General features: G+C 50.3%; 8 protein-coding genes across 8 annotated transcripts; 6 read left to right on the forward strand and 2 right to left on the reverse strand.

Moving 5' to 3' along the window:
- Window positions 1-24: 24 nt before the first annotated feature.
- On the forward strand, window positions 25-198 carry FIBRA_05134 (uncharacterized protein; the record flags this gene model as incomplete). Its single annotated transcript, XM_012326910.1, has 2 exons — window positions 25-89; window positions 150-198. The coding sequence occupies 2 exons, from the start codon at window positions 25-27 to the stop codon at window positions 196-198; spliced, it is 114 nt and encodes a 37-aa protein (XP_012182300.1).
- A 777-nt stretch (window positions 199-975) lies between these two features.
- FIBRA_05135 (uncharacterized protein) lies at window positions 976-2,643 on the forward strand (the record flags this gene model as incomplete). Its single annotated transcript, XM_012326911.1, has 3 exons — window positions 976-1,087; window positions 1,156-2,548; window positions 2,613-2,643. The coding sequence occupies 3 exons, from the start codon at window positions 976-978 to the stop codon at window positions 2,641-2,643; spliced, it is 1,536 nt and encodes a 511-aa protein (XP_012182301.1).
- A 353-nt stretch (window positions 2,644-2,996) lies between these two features.
- Window positions 2,997-4,439, forward strand: FIBRA_05136 (uncharacterized protein; the record flags this gene model as incomplete). The annotated part of the gene is made up of 9 exons (XM_012326912.1): window positions 2,997-3,079; window positions 3,144-3,376; window positions 3,425-3,440; window positions 3,491-3,522; window positions 3,587-3,611; window positions 3,675-3,765; window positions 3,827-3,932; window positions 3,981-4,091; window positions 4,162-4,439. The coding sequence occupies 9 exons, from the start codon at window positions 2,997-2,999 to the stop codon at window positions 4,437-4,439; spliced, it is 975 nt and encodes a 324-aa protein (XP_012182302.1).
- A 372-nt stretch (window positions 4,440-4,811) lies between these two features.
- Window positions 4,812-5,649, reverse strand: FIBRA_05137 (uncharacterized protein; the record flags this gene model as incomplete). Its single annotated transcript, XM_012326913.1, has 3 exons — window positions 4,812-4,961; window positions 5,014-5,136; window positions 5,191-5,649. The coding sequence occupies 3 exons, from the start codon at window positions 5,647-5,649 to the stop codon at window positions 4,812-4,814; spliced, it is 732 nt and encodes a 243-aa protein (XP_012182303.1).
- Window positions 5,650-6,508: 859 nt separating this feature from the next.
- FIBRA_05138 (uncharacterized protein) lies at window positions 6,509-7,441 on the forward strand (the record flags this gene model as incomplete). Its single annotated transcript, XM_012326914.1, has 3 exons — window positions 6,509-6,718; window positions 6,775-6,932; window positions 6,985-7,441. The coding sequence occupies 3 exons, from the start codon at window positions 6,509-6,511 to the stop codon at window positions 7,439-7,441; spliced, it is 825 nt and encodes a 274-aa protein (XP_012182304.1).
- A 571-nt stretch (window positions 7,442-8,012) lies between these two features.
- FIBRA_05139 (uncharacterized protein) lies at window positions 8,013-11,371 on the forward strand (the record flags this gene model as incomplete). The annotated part of the gene is made up of 8 exons (XM_012326915.1): window positions 8,013-8,288; window positions 8,343-8,489; window positions 8,540-8,815; window positions 8,872-9,057; window positions 9,120-9,217; window positions 9,270-9,337; window positions 9,387-10,324; window positions 10,754-11,371. The coding sequence occupies 8 exons, from the start codon at window positions 8,013-8,015 to the stop codon at window positions 11,369-11,371; spliced, it is 2,607 nt and encodes an 868-aa protein (XP_012182305.1).
- A 922-nt stretch (window positions 11,372-12,293) lies between these two features.
- On the forward strand, window positions 12,294-13,330 carry FIBRA_05140 (uncharacterized protein; the record flags this gene model as incomplete). Its single annotated transcript, XM_012326916.1, has 4 exons — window positions 12,294-12,695; window positions 12,748-12,799; window positions 12,866-12,891; window positions 12,950-13,330. The coding sequence occupies 4 exons, from the start codon at window positions 12,294-12,296 to the stop codon at window positions 13,328-13,330; spliced, it is 861 nt and encodes a 286-aa protein (XP_012182306.1).
- A 341-nt stretch (window positions 13,331-13,671) lies between these two features.
- FIBRA_05141 (uncharacterized protein) lies at window positions 13,672-19,399 on the reverse strand (the record flags this gene model as incomplete). The annotated part of the gene is made up of 15 exons (XM_012326917.1): window positions 13,672-14,086; window positions 14,146-14,195; window positions 14,253-14,279; window positions 14,330-14,953; window positions 15,004-15,121; window positions 15,182-15,341; window positions 15,396-15,573; window positions 15,639-15,767; window positions 15,822-15,915; window positions 15,972-16,070; window positions 16,132-16,666; window positions 16,723-16,944; window positions 17,989-18,372; window positions 18,426-19,259; window positions 19,318-19,399. 15 exons carry the CDS (start codon window positions 19,397-19,399, stop codon window positions 13,672-13,674), a joined length of 3,951 nt encoding a protein of 1,316 aa, XP_012182307.1.
- Window positions 19,400-20,626: the final 1,227 nt, after the last annotated feature.

Genomic DNA, 20,626 nt, shown 5'->3' on the forward strand with positions numbered 1-20,626 from the left:
TCCATGGTCAACGTGAACTGCGCGATGCCATTTGGTGGATACAAGCAGAGCGGGATGGGACGCGAGCTTGGCGAATACGCGCTGGCAAAGTGAGTGTCTGTTCTATGCTATCTATGTAAAACGGACGCTGATTCCTATCGTACACACAGCTACACGCAGGTCAAGGCCGTCCATGTGAACCTAGACTTGACCTTGTAAAAGCTGGAGTTCGGAGTTTCACGGTAAAATGTATTGCTAGTAGATTTGGTTATGTATCATCGGTTTGGACACTGTACGAATACAATGGAGACTATTGAAATCAATCGCTGGAACTAAGGGGCATGGCACGCGATTGTGGTGCTGTTGTTTTCTGACCAACATGTATTTTCTTTGTCTATTTACTGAAGTACGTACGCTCCGCTGACTGCCGGTCGAACGCCAGGTCGAGTTGATTAGCGCCCGAGTTAAAATTCTCCCCTTCAGTTTTGCAGTGTGCATCATGCACTCAGGAGATCAGTGCGGCACTGTTCCGTTAGCTGAGGCCTCTCCATCTGTCCACGGCCATGCATCATCCTCGTTTATGTACAGATCACTTCGAGGCAAACACGCGCGGAAAATGTTTTTTAAGTCTGGCGAGTGTCCGACGCGTGGTGCGTGCACCGCCTGACTGTATTCACACTTGTTCAACCGTCCATAACGCTTAGAGTTTGAACACTTTTCTGTTACTTCCCTGCAAACTCAGCACCGCGCGATTGAATGAAGCATTCAACTTGAGGGTCCAAATGGAAAATAGCTTGGCATAGAAATGATCTCCCGGAGTAGCGAGGCGACCGTCGCGCAACTATTTGGGTCGGAACGCAACGTGACGCTTGTCAGGGAAGAGTGAACATTAGGCCTCCATTCCCTGTCAAGAAGCTGTGTGGTAATTATAATAATGATTTGGTCTGGAACAGGTGCCATGTCATCGTCCACTTCCCCCCGTGTTTCCACCCGCCCATGGGCTTCAAGCTCGATATTCAGTGGAAGACAAAATCTCGGAAGGATGGCCACGTGAATGAGGAGACGCAGCATGGTGGTTTCGTGAAATCGATATTACGTCTGGGACGTCGTACGTAATGCTTTTACGTGCGATCTGTGATGCAGTCATCTGAACGTGCTCTTGTTATCGCGTCATAGGCATTCTTCAAAATAGCATGAGCAAGTTCGCTAGTCCAAGAGTGCGGGCTGATCAGTCGCTGACGCCAGAGCACAAAGACCTAGAACCTGTTTGCGACAATCCGCACGCGCCAGAACTACTGGACGAGACACCAGGAAAGATCGACGACACCCAGCAACGTCATGTATCTACCCTTCCTAAACAGCCCCTGCAGTTCCCGTTCGAGATATGGGAACAAATGGTGAACCATCTGGCTCGGGAAGAACAACCATCGCAGGCATGCATCCTCCAGTGTAACGTGCGGAATTTGCGAACTCTGTGGCAACTACCTGGACATGTCGTCCTCCGTGATGTAGCCCAGGTGCTGCGGATGGCACAACTCCTCAAAGAGCACCCTCATGTGGTGCATGACATTACTGCGGTATCATTTAGAGATGCTGTAAATCTATTGGAACCATTCGCCCACTGTATGGTTCACAGGTTGACTGGTATTGAGGTACTCAAATTTTCTCATAGCCGATGGAAAGAAAACCTGCTACGTACAGAGCAGTTCACGCATCTGCAAGCTACATTCCGGTCTGTCACACGCCTAGAACTGCACAGCGTTCATTTTTCATCGATGGCGCTGTTTGGACAGCTTATCTCTGCCCTGCCCTGCCTCACCAGCCTAGTCTGCTATAGAGTCCAGATGAGGCGTACTCCAGGATATCTGACTCCGCCTCAGCATGTCACTTTGACACATCTGGAAGTATACGCTAGCAGCGATGTCCTCGAGTTCTTAATTGTCTCGTCCTTCGGCACTATACTCAAGCATATCGTTTTCAAGCTCTTGAGAGTCCACGAGGCCGATTTATCTACTGGTCGTATACAGCGGTTGTTAAATACAACTCGTGGGTTTCTTTCCGAAATCGAGATCTGGTTCCATGATAGGCTTCTCGACGGTGTGTTACATAACAAGTATTTGCTCATCGCACGCATCGATGTTAACTTCGTCCAAACTACAGATCCATACTTGAACCTTCACCTGGACAACCTGAACATCGTGAATCTTTCGCTTATTTTTGAAGGCCACATCCCGTGGACTCCATATTGGCGGTGTGTCCTATCTGTCCTGTCTCGATGCACACCCAAGCTCTGCGAAATTCGTATCGTCTTCCGTACAACTTCCCATCCTGCATTTTCGAATCCGACATTCGAGGAACTATTGGCTGACGCGGACAGCGAGCTACATGCACGGATTGATGATTTGCTGTGCACGCCTCCATTCGCGAGCCTGAAGAGAGTTATTTTGGAACTCCGGGTGCTGGTCTGTCCTGAAGTTTCGCATCGCCTAGGTAACATACCACAGGAGGCGGATTGGTGCGCAGCGCTCTCGGCGCATCTTCCACTCCTACACGGAAAGGGAATTCTAATGTGAGTGATCTCTCATCATGCTTCATTGAGACAACAGGGTTCTCATTGAATTCCTCTACTTCAGGCCTCTAGTGAGCGCTGAAGAGGAGCGTTGACGTATTTCACTTGCTACTAGTGACGACCCCATACACTACATTTTGGGCGTGTCGAGCTAATGACCACAATTGTTATTCAGGTTCATGTACCCAGTACCCTAGCAAGTTAACTTACCTTTGTTCTCCGGTTGTCGTTTAATATTCCATTGATCTGTCATAGAGTAATCAGAGCTTGCCGGTTTTACTGATGCGGACCCCTTGCAACTCCGCCCGTCGGGTTGTGTAATATACATCAGACTGATTTGCGCGTGATCCCGAGACACTCAGAGTCCAGATCATTAAATTGCGGTCGGACGAAAGTCTATGATGGGATTTCTGCTTGGCTTCCTCCTAGGTCTTCTCACTTCGTCACCATGGGCTTTGCCTTTGCGAAAAGTTTTAGCCCCGACCAACTCCCTAGCCTGGCTGGAAAAGTTATCATCGTGACCGGTGGAAAGTACGTAGCTGGGAAGCGCAGCTTGCATTCGACATTGCTTTCCACGGGATCTAAACCTCCCTAGTGCAGGTATTGGCTTTGCGACTATACAGCATCTCGCGCGGCATGGCGCGAAAGTTTACATGGGAGCACGAAATGAGGAGCGCGCGCGGGCTGCGATAGAGCGACTACAAGCAGCTGGGCTGGGACCAGGGAACGGCGAAGTGGTGTGGTTGCCATTAGACTATTCAGATCCACGGATAGCAAAGAAGGCTGCGGAATCGTTCATGGAACAGGAGACGAGGCTAGATGCTGTCGGTTCGTACATTTACAGTCTTCGTGGGCTTTGACTCAGACGCACTCAAGTGAACAGCGCTGCAATGTGAGGCTTTTTGAGTGTTTATAATGCGCATACCTGATCCACCCGACAAGGCTTCTCGTGCCCTACTCCCGGACCCATGATGGTGCGAGAGTTATCCGGTCATGTTCGTTGAGTTCAAGCTCAGTTTAATCTGCGTACTTTCCTAGACATTCAAGACCTCATGGTGGTCAAGTGAGAAGATCCCTATATAGAACACCAATGCTCGAGTTGCTGACCAGCCTCATGTGCATGCAGCTACCTGAGTCCATTCGTGTTCATAAGAACATTGCTCCCCATATTAAAGACGACCGCTCAAGAGCCCGGCAGTGATGTCCGCATCGTCAACGTTCGTATCGCTATTTGACATTCTCCTATAGCTTGATGATCTGATTTTTGAACATGTGCAGATGGCGTCTGATGGTCATAACCATGCCCCCAAAACCCGCTTCCGCAATGTGGATGATCTGAACGTGGAATTCAAGGACTCATGGCTCCCCAAATTTAACCGATATAGTACGCATATACGCTACTATCTCAGGCGCTGGTCTGACCGTGACGCAGCTCTCAGCAAGCTCATGGGCGTGCTCTACGTCAAGGAGTTGCAACGACGTCTGAACGAAGAAAGCATACCAATCATCGTCATGTCTGCCAATCCTGGCGAAGTGAACACGGGTTCGTATCGTCATTCACGCCTAGGATCTCATAACTTTGACTGACGATTCCCACCCTCACCATTGTATAGAGGGCGTGCAGAACTATGCACATTCTGTTGGACCAATCATTGCGCCCATTTACGGCTTCATCGCCTCGACGTTACTTGGTCGTCCCTCGCGAGGAGCCTACGTCCCTGTTTTTGCAGCAGTGGCACCGGTCGTGCGTGCTGAGTCACAAAAGTACCGTGGCGCCTACATCAAACCACCTGGACAACTGGGCAGCTGTAGCAAGCGAGGGCGGGATCCGGAGTTAGCTAAGGAACTATGGGCCACAACGGAGAAGGTACTGAGTGACATTGGTGTATAGGCCGATGCTTCGGAGTTGCTCTGATATCGGAAGTCGGAACCCATGGCTTTCAAGTATTTAATCTCTTCTTAGTCTCCTTTATATTGTATGAAGCCGCTGAGGGCGTAATCATCTAGTCTCGAAGAAAGACCATCACGCGCCGGGCGTAAGGACGAGTACGAGGCTCGTGTCATGTCTCCACATTGTGTGGGCAATAATATACCCAGTGTGTGGTCGTAACTTGTCGTAATTGAAGCCTAGCTTTGGGTGCCAGAAAATCGTCCGGATTACACGCACTTAAACTCCCGAGATGTAAGCGGGGCGGGATATCTACTCATGCTATATTATGACTAATGTCAAAACTCCTGTAAGGCGCACACACGCGATCATCAATTAGCCCTCGTTCGATCTGATCTCGGCCTGGTATGTGTTTGTTGCTACATGACGGAGGGCAATGAGCCAGAGGTTCTCGAATGACAAAGGTCCGTCTGGTTTGAAGGTCCAGTGTGCCATTTCTTCATCGACCGGCTCGTCGTCGCACTCCTGTATTCTGCCTGTCAGCGCAACGAGTTAATCAAACAAGACAAGAACATACTTGTATAAATTCGCGATAGGACGCAGCGATGTACCGCGCAAGTTGATCCCGTGTAATCGGCTGATTCTTGCGCCCACGCAGGTTGACAATACGATGGTAGCTAGCCCCTGGATATCCTGGCCACTATGTTTCCACTGTGCATCACGCTCATTCCACAAAGAAATCATCATGACGCACTAAAATCCGGAACTCGATTTCATGCAGCCCAGATGCGAGGAACACCGGATTGCGGGAGTTTTTGATTTCCTCATCGGAGTTGAGGAGACTGGCCATATGAACGCCGATACGCGGGTCTTCGTGAGGGAGGGAGAAAACGATACGCTCGACCCTCGGAAACGGCCTCCGCAGTCCTGGAGATGGCATATACACAGGCTGTGGCACCTCGATCAGCAGGAGGTGCTTCGTGAGTATGAGCGGGCGAGTCTGATGGTTAGATCGCTGAGACGCGTCGAGATTCGTCCTCAAGTGTTCTGAGTCCCACTCGGAAGAGCTCGAGTCTGAGCGCGAATCCGATGAGCCTGGGTCCGGGGAGCCTGGAGTCAGGACAGGGCGACTACGAAGAGATATTGGAACGGATATGTAGCTGCTCTCGGAGGCATCCGAGATGGCTCCATCGCTGACATAGGGCGAAGACATTAGAGGTCGATGCAGGGAGGTTGTGTCACTTACTGAAGTGAACAGTGGCCTTTAAATCTTCTAGAAGATGTGTGGCATAGTTGCAGTGGCGTGATACAGCGATACAATCTCCGATGTGAGAAGACAAAGGAACACCCTTTCAGGACATCATTCACAGAAGGCGTGCGTGTATTTACTTATATTGCCAATTGGTCATCTCTTGCGACGAAATTCCGACAGCCGACATAGTGGGCCACAGGTGCAAGTTGTACGAGAAATAGAGAGGATGCGTGAATGAAACCTCATTCACAAATGTGGACTACCATCGTGCCCTTGAACTCTCTGCTGTAGTCCCTAAGCCTGAAACTGAGAGAAACATATCTTGCAGAGCTCAACTGATCCACTCACATTGCCACACACTCGAGCTCTCGCTAGGCTTTAGGTCCACCCAAGCTGCAGTACTAGAACTTAGGTCGCAGTAATCATCGACTTGACTTTCCGTCTTATGCAGTTTTCAAGAGGACCATCGAAAAGTAGAAGTGAGGTAGGTGGGGATTGAGATTCTCGCTGGGTGCATGCATGACTGAAAGTCAGAGAGGCTAAGACATTGTCGGGCAAAGCAGTGGCCAGTGGCACAGTGGCAGGTTGCGGGCAAGGGTCGAACCCTGTCACACATCACGTGAAAATGGAAACGTCGCGTCGAGTCACGCACTTGAAGTTACCGCGATGACGTCGATGACATCGTCAGGTTCAGTTTCAAGGCGCCACTTGCCGCATACAATTTATTCTAATTTCCGATTGAGAGAAATTTACTGCATTATGCTAGGCATGCATCTTATTCTGTCCGCCTCCACTGCTGTTATCCCCGCTTCAACCGACTATGCCTACACTCAAACATATTTCCACAGAACACAGCAACTTGTACCACCCACGCATAGTCGTAGACCATACGCAGCCGATGGGCACCCGGCCGTATCGCGTTGACACCGACAGATTCATAAAGATACCTTACGTCGCCCGTGCACACTACGCCCCAAGCATTGAACATCCCGCCGGATCCTCTGAATATTCCCACAAACATAAAAATTTCGTGAGTGATGCCCAAGATAACTCACGTATATATCTAATCCCAACGACGATGCATAGTCAGTCCTACAGCAGCATATAATATTCTGGGACCGCGACCGCGATGGAGTGATCTGGCCCCGGGACACATTCGTCGGATTCCGTGATCTTGGGTTCAACGTGGTATTCTCTCTCTTCGCCGTCTTTGTCATTAACATATGCTTCTCCCTCCCGACACGGTGTGTCTGCCTCTTTCCTGTCTCTTTTATGTCGTACTCACCTCGCGCATAGCCTCGCACATAGCTACTTCCCTGACCCATTCTTCCGTGTCTATGTCTCTAGCATACACAAAGACAAGCATGGTTCTGACTCAGGAGTGTACGACACCGAAGGACGCTTCGTCCCCTGCCGCTTCGAGGATATCTTCGCCAAATACTCCTCCAAGCAGTCTTCAACCGCTCCTGGGGAAACACTTTCGCTACGAGAGATCATGCACTTGATGCATGGCCAGCGCGTCGCTGTGGACCCGTACGGCTGGTCCGCTGCGGCCTTTGAGTGGGGTACGACTTGGCTCCTTTTGCAGGAGAATGGCTGCATCGATAAAGAGGACCTGAGGAAGCTGTACGACGGCTCGTTGTTCTATGAAATTAGGGAGAAGCGGAAGACAAAGGAAGGATGGAGAAAGGGCTGGGGGCTCGGAGGTGATGGGTTTGTGGGAGGCGTCAAGATCCTGCCATTCAGTTTCTGAATCGATGACTTCATATTCTTTTTATTTGCGTACATACAAGAATTACATACAACTCTGACACTCGAAAGCTAGCTAGCTTATCGGCGTAGACTCGAAGCTTTCATGCCGATCATGACTTTATCCACTTGCATGTGTCAAGCACCTACGATGCGCACTTGAAGACTACTCGACATACGGGTGGCGCAGTACGTAGGTGAGCCATCCGGTCGAAGGCGATTCTCATGTGGATATCGACTTATGGACGATTGCTGCTATAGTGCACCACAGTCGACACTGTACTTCGACTGGCCCGGGATCTGAAATTGTAATACAGTGCACCGACACCTTGTGTTCGGTGCGCCTGAGAGCGAATTGAACTCCGTGCATGTCCCAAGAATCATAAGGCACACATAAATCTGAGTCTGAGGGATCTAGATGATCGAAAGCTGTATATGTTACAGTCGTGAGTATCAGCATATTCAATAAACTTGAAGAATCCACAAGTTCCCTTCGCATCCCCAATGCAATAATGGCGAACCGTATTTTTCAGTCGTCCACCACACACCTTTGTTTGGGCCATAAAGCAACGATTATGCTACGAGCGGAATATTACCGAGAAGGATCATCGATAGTACTCAGTACGTGGCTGGTGGCAAAAGAGGAAACTCGAAACGGCAAGCCGCCCCCGGCAAAACGCGGTCACGCTGGCCATAGCCAATCTGCAACTATTCTCAGGCCTGGGAGCGACGACCACACTGCCGCCAGTTTATCTCAACAGACACTCAACCGAGACAGCTCTCGAAACATCATCATGAGTCGCAGAAACAACGTACGTGGGCCGACGTCGGCGCTCACGGAATTTCTCCGCGTAAGTCATTCGCGATGCGTTTGAGGCTCAAGAATGAGCTGATAGGCAAAGTAGGAGTCGGGCATCACGCCTACCACAATTGCCCGTCGTACTAGGACTCAACAACAAGATGCCCAACAAAATGACGTCGCGGGACCGAGCAACGCTGTGCAGACTGAGGATGCAAACGAACCGGTGGGAGAGCAAGCGGATGAGGCGAGTGTCTCTGCGGCGCATATTTTTACTTTCAAATGATTGACGATGTGTTGCAGGAGGAGAAAGGATTTGATTCGGATAATCTAGATGAAGAAGACGTGAAAGAGCCACCTTCCAAGAAACGCAAGATGTCAAAGGCGGCTGAGGCTAAAACCAAGGCCAAGGCGAAAGAGCTGGCGAAGAAGAAGGCGAAGAAAGGAGACGACGAAGATGACGAAGACTCGGACCGTGATCCGTACACGGCTCTGTCAAAGATGTGGAAGGGAGATCTGCCCAAGCCTCCTGTCGGGAATTTTGAGGAGTGTGCCAAGTGCCACAAGCAGTTCACGGTGGTGCGTGGTACTCCCTGCCCTGCTTCACTAAAGTTTTAATCACTAACAATGGATAGACGAAATACACTATTGCTGCGAGCCCACCTCCGGGATGGCTATGCCACCTTTGTATCAAAGCATCTGGTACTGATCCATTCAAGAAGCCGACTGTGCCTAGGAAGCGGAAGACGCCAGCCGACAAACGAGTAGTCATATCATTTGAAGAGAAGCGCTTCCCGAGTTTGGCATCACTGTGCATTGAGGTATGGCATGATGTTCGGGCTTGTTGTTCTCGTTGTCCTCTGATTGAGTGGTCGCCGTACAGTTGATCAGTGAACATATTAACGACGTCGAAGCTCTGGGCGACATTGGAAAAATCAATTTGGATGAGATAGCCAAAGCTATTTCTAAAAACAGGAGCTTGTAAGTATTGCTCGTGATGACTCCTTCTTGACCGCTCAGATCTTGCGTGAAGGACCCCGCAAAACGTACCTCTGTTTTATGACGTCCAGAATACTGAATTAACCTTATACGACGCTACGAGTGAGTGTCATGTGCTTACTTACCATACATGATCCTCATGTCCCGCTAGACTTACCGCCACCAGCTTTTTGCACCCTTGCCTCCTTAAACCCAAATCTGACTAATCTTCGCTTGGATCTCTGCGGTCGTCTGGACGATAGCGTCATGAAGACATGGTCGTCGGCCCTGCCCAACCTCAAGCGCCTAGAACTTCTCGGCCCTTTTCTCGTCCGAGCACCCGCCTGGCGTGATTTCTTCAGAGCTCATCCCAAGCTGGAAGGTTTCTTGATTATACAAAGTCCACGTTTTGATCTGGAATGCATGCAAGTGCTAGTCGAGAGCTGTCCTGGATTGAATGAGCTGCGATTGAAAGAGATTGGCAAGATGGAAGACACATTCTTAGAACCCATCAAGACACTAGCAGGAAAGTTGGCTTCCCTGGAAATCTCATACCCAGGAAATAAAGAAGAGTTGAGCGAGAAGGCCCTGATCGATCTCATTAGCATGGTGGGTGGGTCACTGACGCATCTTGATCTGTCGGGGAATGTCGACGTTGGCGATGCACTCTTATTCAAGGGGCTCAAGCCCCATCTGCGACAGCTGAGCTCTCTTGTGCTGTCGGATACTCCAGAAATCACAGACGCAGGAGTGACCGAGTTCTTTGAAACCTGGGATGCCGCCGCAGCAAAAGAGGGACGTCAACCGAATCCGCCGCTCACCATTGTAGACTTTTCGCGCAATCATCTTCTCGCGGGGGATGCGTTGCGCGCGCTGCTAGAGCACTCGGGCTCAACGCTGACACACCTCAACATCAATGGTTGGAAGACGGTGTCCCAAGAAGCGCTTGCGAGTATCGCGGGGCATGCGCCTCATATTACCAAGCTCGATATTGGGTTCTGTTGCGAAGTGGACGACTGGGTCATCAAATCGCTGATGGAGCAATGTAATCGTCTTCAGGAAATCAAAGTTTGGGGATGTCAGAGGCTGACGGATAGCTGCCCCCGTAAGGTGAGCGGGTTGTGGGTTATATGCGGTGTCGCGTTATCTTATGTTGTATCTTGTAACAGAGAAATGTTGGTATTTATGGCGTTCAAGCGCATACTGTGTCGTAGAAGCGAAAATTCTGTCCTCGGGTCACTCGGTTCTTCAGCTACTCCTGCTTTGTGTCTATGTAGTGATCTAGTGAGATAGCCCGAACATACGTGATGTCTTTTGACTATTCAATGCGTTCACTTGAGTCGTAAGTAATCTCTGGTATAGGAAGTGACTGACTGTATGATGTTGATTAGAATTAAGTATTACAGTTGTTGTAGGATCTAGCGCCTATAATTAACTTATCCTTATTCTTCCATGGGCTGACGGTTCTCCCATCTGCCATTTCTGCTCTCCTTTCGTCTTCACTGACCCATGCGCAACATACAGCAATTGATTGATTAGGTTCGACGCAAGCCCCTGTCACATGTGGACGGTTCTGGTACGAGACTTATTGATCGATATGACTTCGGCTACATATATTCCCACTTTGCCTTGTCGTTTGATTCGGTACTACTCTATTTCCCGTTGTCTATTCTGACCACAGATCTTAAACCTGTCCGGGTACAAATCGAAGAGAGACTTGCAGCAACGCAGATGCTTCACACGAAAATGCAGAGGGAGCCGTTTGACTCGGCTTCTGTACGGGATCCTCCCAAATTTATTAGTTATGGGATGGTGAACATGTGTATCTCCAGTTTACTCGACGCGCCACTAGATACCGGCAAGCGGCGGATAGAGGCGGAACAGGTGAAGAAAGTAGAGACGATTGGTTCCATTCTCAAGCTTTCGGGAGATAGAGATCCTGAGGAGAAGAGATTGTTATTTGGTGCGACGGACAAAGCTCGCAAAAGGCCAGTGTATTCGTTCCTAGCTGCTCGTCTCGGTTTATTACGTCGCGCAGATGTCTGTCGAAATCATACTGCTACAACGAACGTCAAAAGCCTACGTGGCCATCACGCAAGGATGGGCGTCAACTTGACGCGGTGGACCGTGTCCGCTCATCCAGAGATCGAGATATAATTCGTAAGGCTGCCACTCGTAAGGTAACATGCAACGAAATGTGGGTAAGAAATCAACCTGTGTGCAATGAAGATGTACGACTACAAGTTTTGCGTGACAGGCTATGCTATCACATCGGCGTCCTCAGTACTCAGTCCTGACCGTAATGCCCTCAGAGTCAGAGCTCATTGCTGGACTCACGGTACGCGGTCACGTGTCCTGTCACTGAAACAGAACCATTATGCATACAGCATGACGATCAGCTTAATACGCCCATTTTCCCCATACTACAAGACAAAGGATGGATCTTCCCCCGACAAATGAACCATTATTTTCTTTGGTAGAGGGGAGGCTGGCCAGCGCTCGGATTGGGGCGGTTCAGACTTCGATGGGCTTGATGCTGAGCCGCGGCGGGTCCTTTAATTCTGCTCCCCTGCAAAATCCGCCAATTCGTACTGGGGTGGTTTACACTCTTACCCAATTGGAAGGTATCATCAAGAAGACGAGCGCAATCTCACAAGCTGAATACGCGCAGGTAAGCGACCGCGATTAAGTTCGAGCTCCCTGTCCAAGATCTCAACAATGGCACATCCATAGTGTGTCCCGCTACGACATGCACAGAAGCGCTGCTATAGATGAGGTGTCCCTGAGGACATGGGATCGGAGAGGTGCAGGTGCACAAATGATATAAGGGTCCGCTGTAAGGCGGAGTGAACTGGTAGCTGATTCAGTCCATTTTTTGTAGATTCCAGGGTTGCTCAAGCGCATAAGGCAATTGTTGCGCATATATTATGACGCGAAGCTTTCCCGGAAGAAACCCGTGGATTTCAAATATTGTGATCAATAAGACATTGGAGAACTTGGCCTCAAGCTGCACGAACTGGGTATCTATCTGCACCTCTCGCCGGCCAGGCTTCGAGCGCTCCTCCGACATGCCCCCGACATGGGGGCGTTCCTGCTTGACGAACCTCTTGATATCGGCAAGTGGCGGAAAGACGCGCACGATACTAAAATCGCCGTGGATGCGGACCCAGAGTCCGACGACGACGATAGGATGCATTCGATAGAGATGGAGGATGTGGCTGGAAAAGACTTGGCAGCGTATCACATGGTGTTTTTTGTTGCAGACCTCCTCGTTTCCCTTGCTCTCATTCACCCGAACAATGTCGCAGAGAAGACGCGTCGCAAACGGGCGATGGCCAAAATTGTCGAGTATTCGACGTGTCCCATGCATCGTTTAGCTCTGGGAGACAACCTCACAGACTCTATGCGTCCGCTCTACTGGATGGAAAAAGTGATCGTTCGCTTCGCACACGCTGGAGGGCTCCCAGCGCTCTTTGATTGGGTATGTGCATCTCTCACGTTCATTATGATGATTTTCACCGGTTTTACTGCAGGCCCAGAGCATGGCAACGAAATTTTGCGACGATGCCATACAGAACCTACCAAGTAAAGCATGGGAACATTAAACGGAAGCCTCCTTGCAAGGAGTATTGACAGCTTTTATACACAAAGTGGAGATGGAAGGAGGTTCATTTGCAGTTTGTCTTTTGAGCCCCACATTGAGGCAGTCCGCGCTGATACAGCGTTTCATGATAGGCGACCCCTATTTTCGCGCGAATTATGCACGAGATATTTACTCACTACAAATTAGAACCGTTCGAGCGTGGTAGCACGCTCTCACACAACAACATCATATTTTTCTTTCTTCATCGCCGTCTCTCACGCAAGCCCTCGACATACAAGACGCCTGACGCCATGCTCACTCTGCTGAAAAAATTCGACCATGTCCCGCGCACAACACGGAAGCGTCACGGGTGGATGATACTCGCCGTATCCGGCCGCTGGGACTGCCTGACCCTGTACGGGTGGGGTTATTTCTGTTGTCCCGAACTTAAAGCTTTGCTTGAACTCAAGGATCGCCGGGTCAGAGGTGTCCGGGATCCCCTCGTCGAGGAGAGGCTATTCCAGTGGGGATGAGCAAGTAAAGCTTGCGCGAGGTGTTTGCTATCATAATCCTTGCATGCATTATTCGATTGTGCTAATGAGTATTATTGTGCTCAGTTGCCGGTACAGGTCTTACTGTTCTACAGCGTGTCAGAAGGCCGCGTGGACATTACACAGAGCTGAATGCAAAGAGCAGCCAGCGAAGAATCAGGACCAAGTTGAAGTAGAAATTTGAATGAATTTCAAGCGTGCAACATAATTACATTTTCACAAGCTGGACTTGTACATTGGGATCACGGAAGGAAATTCTGCTTACATTTTGGTCAATTCTGTACTGTAATGATCTTCTGACTGCCTCCTAACACTCAATGCTTTTACAGGCCGTTCCATTCGAAGCCTTTCTCGATGGTCACCGTCGCAGCCAGCGTAAGGTCTTCCGGAGCGCTGCTCCTGCCGACACGGATCAAATAGTCGCCGTTCTCTACAACCCATCTTGATATCCTGTCCTCCCAGTAGGAAACCGCGTACTTGTCGAGGTCTAGTGTAATCGTCTGGCTCTTTCCCGGCGCTAGATCCTTCACCTTCGCAAACGCCTTTAGCATCAATGGTGGGTGCGTCAGCTCCGATGTGGTGGGAAGCGTGACATAGAGCTGGACAATGTCAGAGCCCGACACTGAGCCAGTGTTCGCGATTGTGACTTGAGCGGCGATCTTCACGTCGCCATTCGAGACAACAGGCTTGGAAAGCTTCAGGTCGGAATACTTGAACGTAGTATAAGACAGGCCGTAGCTGTCGTCCGGTTATCAGTGATACTTGTCCGTACGGTTGAAAAGTGACTGTATACATACCCGAAGTGGAACTCGGGCGCAATTCCTCTGTGGTGGAAATGCTTATATCCCTACAAATGAGCATGTATAAGTTAACCGTGATATGGTCTAGATATAGTGGGACGTACGACGAACAGATCCTCACCGTAGCGGACCTACGTATACGCGCTTAGCGGGGAATCATTAGGGAGCCCTGTATACATACCTTTCCGTTCTCAGAGTGGAAGTGGCCATGGCTTGGGAAGTCTTCTAGGCGTTTCGCGAACGTCAAGCTCAATCGACCACTGGGGTTGACCTTCCCGGTCAGCACTTCACCAATTGCCTCGCCTGTTGAATTGCCCAGGTACCACGCGTGTACGATCGCAGGGACTTTCGATGTCCACGGCATCGTGATACTCGAACCAGACTGGGTGACAACAACGGTGCGTGGGTTCGCCTGTACGACGCGCTCGACGAGCTCGTCCGTGCGCTGCGGCAGTGCCAGCGTCGTGCGGTCATACCCTTCCGTCTCCCAGTCCGCATTCAGCCCGACAACCGCGATCACGACGTCCGCCTCTCGCGCGAGCTGCACCGCGCTCTCCATCAGCTCGTCAGAGTCGCGCACCTCTGCTCCTCCGAGGCGCACACCAGGGTTCGAATCCATGATCGCCTCGTCAGGGTCCTCCGGCGCCGGTGCGCGCACATTGCAGTACTCGACCAGGATGTGGTGCGACACACCAGCCTTGAGCCGAAATACACCCTTGTCTTCAGCGGAACCGGACCCGAAAAACGAGTCACCACGCCTCTGGCGCGTCCAGTTGTCGACGACGAGCTGTCCATCGACGTAGAGCTATAAACAGCACATCAGTACTGATCACTCTCTTCAGAAACCTGTTGCACCTTCGCCCTTCCAGCAGAGACCAGTCCAAACTCGAAATCGCAGTCGCGCTCTCTCGGTTTGATCTTCCCGTTCATCTTTAGCGTCCACTTCTTTGTGAGCTCTGCAGGGTATGACGTGCTGCAGATGTTTGAGCCAACTAATTCTTCTACCCACGCGTCTCGAGATAAGCTCTCTCACCTGAAGAACATGCGAGTCTCGTCGATGTACTGCGTCTTCAGAGGCTCTTTCAACGGCGTCATGCTATCGTCGCTCTCGTGCGCATACCACGAGCCAACCCATCCCCGCTCACCCGTCTCGGTGAACATGTCATAATCCAACGATGGCGTGAGCATGTACGCTGTTGCGCAGAGTTTTCAGCCACCCGATATTATCCGCCGACAAATCTACGTACCCCGCGCGCCCTCCGAGTATGTGATCTGCACGTCCTTGTCAACCTCTCCAAGCGCTTGGACGATCCCCTCGTACGGATTCGTGAAGAAGCTCGGTTTCAGCGCCGCGGAGCCTCCGCCGCTCAGCACGATCGCCTTCGCGTTCCCACCCACGATGGCGATCTTCTTGATGCCCTGTTCCTAATAGGGTTAGGCACAAATCACCTAAGTTTGCCCGCAGATGAGAGATCGTGCGACAGGCGCACCTTGGGCTTGATAGGCAGGATACCGCCCTCGTTTTTCAGTAATACTATGGACGCGGCGGCGAGCTGGCGCATGAGCGCCTTCTCCTCGGGTGTGTCGCGCGTGTGCTCAATGCCATCGCCGTCGAGAATCTGGATGGTGATATTAGCACAATGTCAGCAGGCAAATTGTTCTATACAAGATACCTCGGGCGTCTGTGTCGCACACCTCTTGACGAGCTCCAACACCTTTGCAGCGCGCTCCTTGACAGTGCGCTTCATGATCTTCCTGCTTTGGATGCTGAACACAGAATTTGATCAGGACCATTGATCCTGCATAAGCATACGAGAACATACGATCGGTTCATCAGGTCGAGCGTTCTCCACTTGTTCGTGCCCGGCATTTCGAGATCAAGTCCTGCGTTTATGGCGTGATCAATGGAGTACACACCAAACCTATGTTGGTTCTTGGATCAAAACAGATCCACTAGCTCGAAAATCGATCAGAGGAACGTACCAATCACTCATGACCAGTGCGTCACTGCCCCACTCTTTCCTCAGAATGTCTTGAATGATTTTCGGGTTCTCCGATACATGCGTGCCGTTCACGCGGTTGTATGCAGTCATGTAGCACCACGGCTGAGCATACTTCTGCGCAAGCATGAACGGCATGAGATAAATCTCTCGCAAGGCGCGCTCGGACATGATAGAATCGTATGCCATTCGATCGTTCTCCTTGTCGTTCCCAACAAAGTGCTTGATACACGCGGCGATGCCGCCCTCCTGGACACCAGCGATATAGGACGCAGCAATCATGCCAGAAAGATGAGGATCTTCAGAGAAGGACTCGAAGGACCGCCCTCCGAGTGGGTTGCGCTGAGTGTTGCACGTAGGACCAAGCCATACGGAGGCAGCTTTGAGCTTCGCTTCTTCCGCAAGCAGCTTGCGGCCGACAAGATGGATGAGCTCTGGATCGAACGTTGCACCAAGTGCGGTTGCAGAAGGCAGACATTTCGCGGGAGTGCCCATAAAAAAATGATTCCCGCGAATACCTGTCAGACGGGTGTACATCAGCGAGCATCAATGGAAATCCACATCGTTTCCTGACCGTTGGGTCCATCGCTGGTCTTCAAAGCAGGTATACCGAGACGGGGAACAGCATGTGTGTGCCAAAAGCCGACTCCGGCAGTTAGAAGAATCGCTTCATCTGTCGTGAGCTGCTCGACGACCTCGGCCAAGTCTACTTTCGCGAAATCGGACGGCGCCATCTCAAAATTTCGGGTAAAATGGTCGTAAAATATCCAAGAGGTGGCGAGAGGAGCCCTCAGATCTAGGTGAAGTGGGCGTTGTGAGAGAGAGAATTGAGAGCTGCATCTCTTACTTATACGCTGAGCGCGGAGAGCACTCAGCAGATGCGCAAGTCGATTCCGAGATTTCTCCGTTGCGGGGAAAGGGGCCCGGCATATTTCCACGTGGGTTACCTATTTTTTGCGTCCTAACACAATCCTAAACAAGCGCAGTGCTAACTATATATATAGCGTTTCGTCTGGCAACATGGCTTACGGTCCATGAGTCATGCTACAAGCATGGCCTGTACATGCTTATCGTCTTGTCGCTTTTGCGTTGGCCGCCTGATTCCTGTGGAGAAAGAGATTCGAATAAAAGAGTTCCTGCTACAACTCTGCGTCAGTATCTCCACTTGACTGTCTACCACGCACCCCAAATTCAAAAGTACACCCTGTTTTTCCAATGGTCAAATGACCTCCACCCCAGTGACCGATCTGATTCTGTAGAAGATGTGTTTCGCGTCTGCTCTAGATATGATTGTCCGCAAAACTTCTTTTGGTGAAGTTGTTGATCCATGTCAGCTGCTCGTGTGTCCATGCTCTCAGGAACGAGAGACTTTGTTGACCGATTCAATGATACCCTAGTAGACTCTTCTTAATAATATCACTCTCAGAGACTACAGCTTGATCTCGTCCCCAGGGCCCAGATGTGTCAGACCACTACAGTTCTTCTATAGCTCTCTCATGCCGCCACAGAAGGGGAAGAACGTCTATTGGCCTGGCAGCTTCGCTTCATGTAACAAGTTTGAAGTTGATTGTCCAGTATACCAAGTGGCTATGTATCGATGCTTCCACTTCTCACGCATCCTGAAAGAACTCTAGCAACGCATACAGACGGATGCACATACATGGACTTTTGGCCCGATTTCAACAACGTTTATGACATATCGCCGCGATGAGAATTCAAACTGACCAACGCAAATCTTGAAATGTCAACTTTAGCCCTGCAGTGGTAGTGATCATTGGCCTGCGTTTGAGGCAAGTTCTGAATGAATTCACGTACTGAAGAACTCTGCGCTCTCGCATACTTGGAAAATTGGAGAAGATATAATCCCGCCATACATCTCCCGGTGGAATCTTCGTAAAGTTTGCGTCTTTCCCGGTATCTACATCCGAAGTATGTACCAGAAGGTGAAATCGGACCATGGTGAGACTTTTGTACTGTTCGCGACCAAATATTTCCTCTAAGCTCAGGCAATCTGCCTCACTGAAGGTACAAAACCGTTCCTCAAATGCATCAAAATCCTTGCTCGTAAGGTGAGAACGAATGATTACTTCATTGAGCTTGGAAGATGATATGGTGGCAAAGAAGGGAACCAGCCAGCTGAACCAGCGCGCTATCGGTTCACCTGTCTGATCAAAGAAGCATAGAGAACGCAGCTCAGTGGCAGGAACGAGGTCCAACTGAAAATCTACGAGACAAGACGACGTCAAAATAAATTCATCTACATTTGTAACTTCATACCGTCCCATGTCCTGGACTCCCCATTGAGGAAGATCCAGATGTCAGTCAGAGACCCGCCGCCTGTATTAATGAGCCGCTGATAGTCGCTCGAGTCTGTCTGGCTCTTGAAATCGACATCAAGATGCCGGAGACTACCTGCGAATGAAGAGGTGCAAAAGTTGATGACGTCATTGCTAACGGACAGCGACAGCCGCCTGAGCACCAGCTTTTTCGGAATACGGACAACGCCCTGGACGAACCGAGGTGTACGGAGTTTCAGATAGAAGCACCGGAGTTGGTCAAGAGAGGGAAGTGCAAAGATGAGTCTGCCAAAGACGGGCGCGGACGGAAACGTGACCCACTCGAGAATGAGGGTAGTGAGCGAGGAGAATGCGGTACCGATGTGGAGGAAGACGTGAGGATGCAGCTTCCCAGTAATCCATTCACAGTCAAAAATCATCAGAGTCTGGACTTTCCGCTGCCTGCGCACCATGCACGCCGCGTACACTCCGAGAGAATCGATACCGTTGCATATGTCAACGTCCAGTACCCCATCTATAAGACGCCGGTCCTTCGTTATGATCTTCATCAGCCGGTGGACATGGCTCCTACTGTATAGCTCAATGTCTTGCAATGCGTGAAATCGACACCGGAGGTACCATGCGAGACACACACGTCCGTATTTCCATAGTTCTTGCATATTGCAATCGTCCCAAAGGTCGTACGCCAAAAAGTCCAGCACCCTCTCCCATATTTCCACCGGAAGCTGTCGGAGAAATCCATGTGTGGCGTTCGTTTGATTCAAACTGGAGGGCTTGTTGGACTCGGGGATCAAATATTGTTGTGCGACATCCTCTGTCAGTGATCACCCCAATCAGGCGGGGCAGCTGGTTATACACGGACCATCGCTCACCAACGTTATCGATGAAAGTAAGTGCCTTCGGAAAACATACTTCTTGCGATGCCACGTCTTCCCGATGCTGAGAGAGACTCATGGCTGATTTGTGGGGAATGGAGTACTGATGAGACTCGACAAACGCGCAGTAGGCAAGGCCTCCGGCACACGAAGCTGACGCGCAGTATGTGGTCCCCTCCACGAGGCGTAAGCCGCCAGCAGTAAACTCGGTCCTGAGAGTTCCGGAATCCGTATTCCTGTGCCTGATTAATCTCACGGTCCATCTTCAAGCGTCAAGCATTATTCCTTGGCGCGATATTTAGGGCTGAGGCTCAAAGACGACTACGTCACCATGATATAGCCAGTCAGTCTTACTGAACTCGTATGTCTTGAACAATACATACAGGTAGTATGGATACGTATGGATGAACGGATGCTGTATCATTCCTTAGTCTCAGCATTAATGTTGCGGCCAAGAGGGGAGAATTGTTTCCAGGTAGTGTTTGTTGAGTGCGTACAGCTTATGAGACCTCGAGGTGTTTACCTATCTAACGCCGATGGCTTTTCCTTCGGATGTAATCATAAATGAACGTGGCTGGGGAAGCGGCATAAGGTGGTGAGGTGGAAGCAGAAGAAGACAAGACACCACTGACATGGCAGCTGGGGAACTATCGCGGTCACATGACCGCATATACTGGAGACTTTTCGGAGTTGCGTAGTAACAGATTTCTTTCTTTTATGCGGTCGCCACTTTTACTTTTGTCTAACTCAACTCTGCTTGTCATATCGCCGTTTTATCAGACATACGCAGACTGTATAAAGTCTAGATTTCCAACCGCCCAAACAATCAACAAAGTCTCAAATCACCGTCCTCGAGGTACATCTGGGACTTTACTCAGCGATGTGGATCTGGAAATCTGTCCATTCTCACGGTACTCACAATTTGAGTGCAGGCAGTGGCAGTATTACGTCGAGGACATAGTCTACGCCCAGGACGCGTGTCGGGGTGGCGAAGAAGCCATCGTTGGCCACATGTGTAGATTGTAGACGGGGCTGTAAAGCGTAGGGCACGATGTTGCGAAAATGCTCATACTGAAGCTTGATGGTGGCCGATCCTTGTACACCGACACTCGTGGGGATGAGTGCAGAGGCTGCTTTGGAGCATTCGCGGACACGTCGAGAAAGAAGATTATCATTCACCGCGACTGCAAACCAGACCTTGAGTATCGCAGACTTGAACTGATTTAATGTCAGTCTATCTCAGACCTGAAGACAAGAAATGTATCGGATCGATGTATGTATGTAATAGAAGGTGCGTTATATGACA

Source organism: Fibroporia radiculosa, assembly GCF_000313525.1.
Source record: "Fibroporia radiculosa TFFH 294 genomic supercontigs, scaffold3774, whole genome shotgun sequence".
NCBI classification, from domain to species: domain Eukaryota; kingdom Fungi; phylum Basidiomycota; class Agaricomycetes; order Polyporales; family Fibroporiaceae; genus Fibroporia; species Fibroporia radiculosa.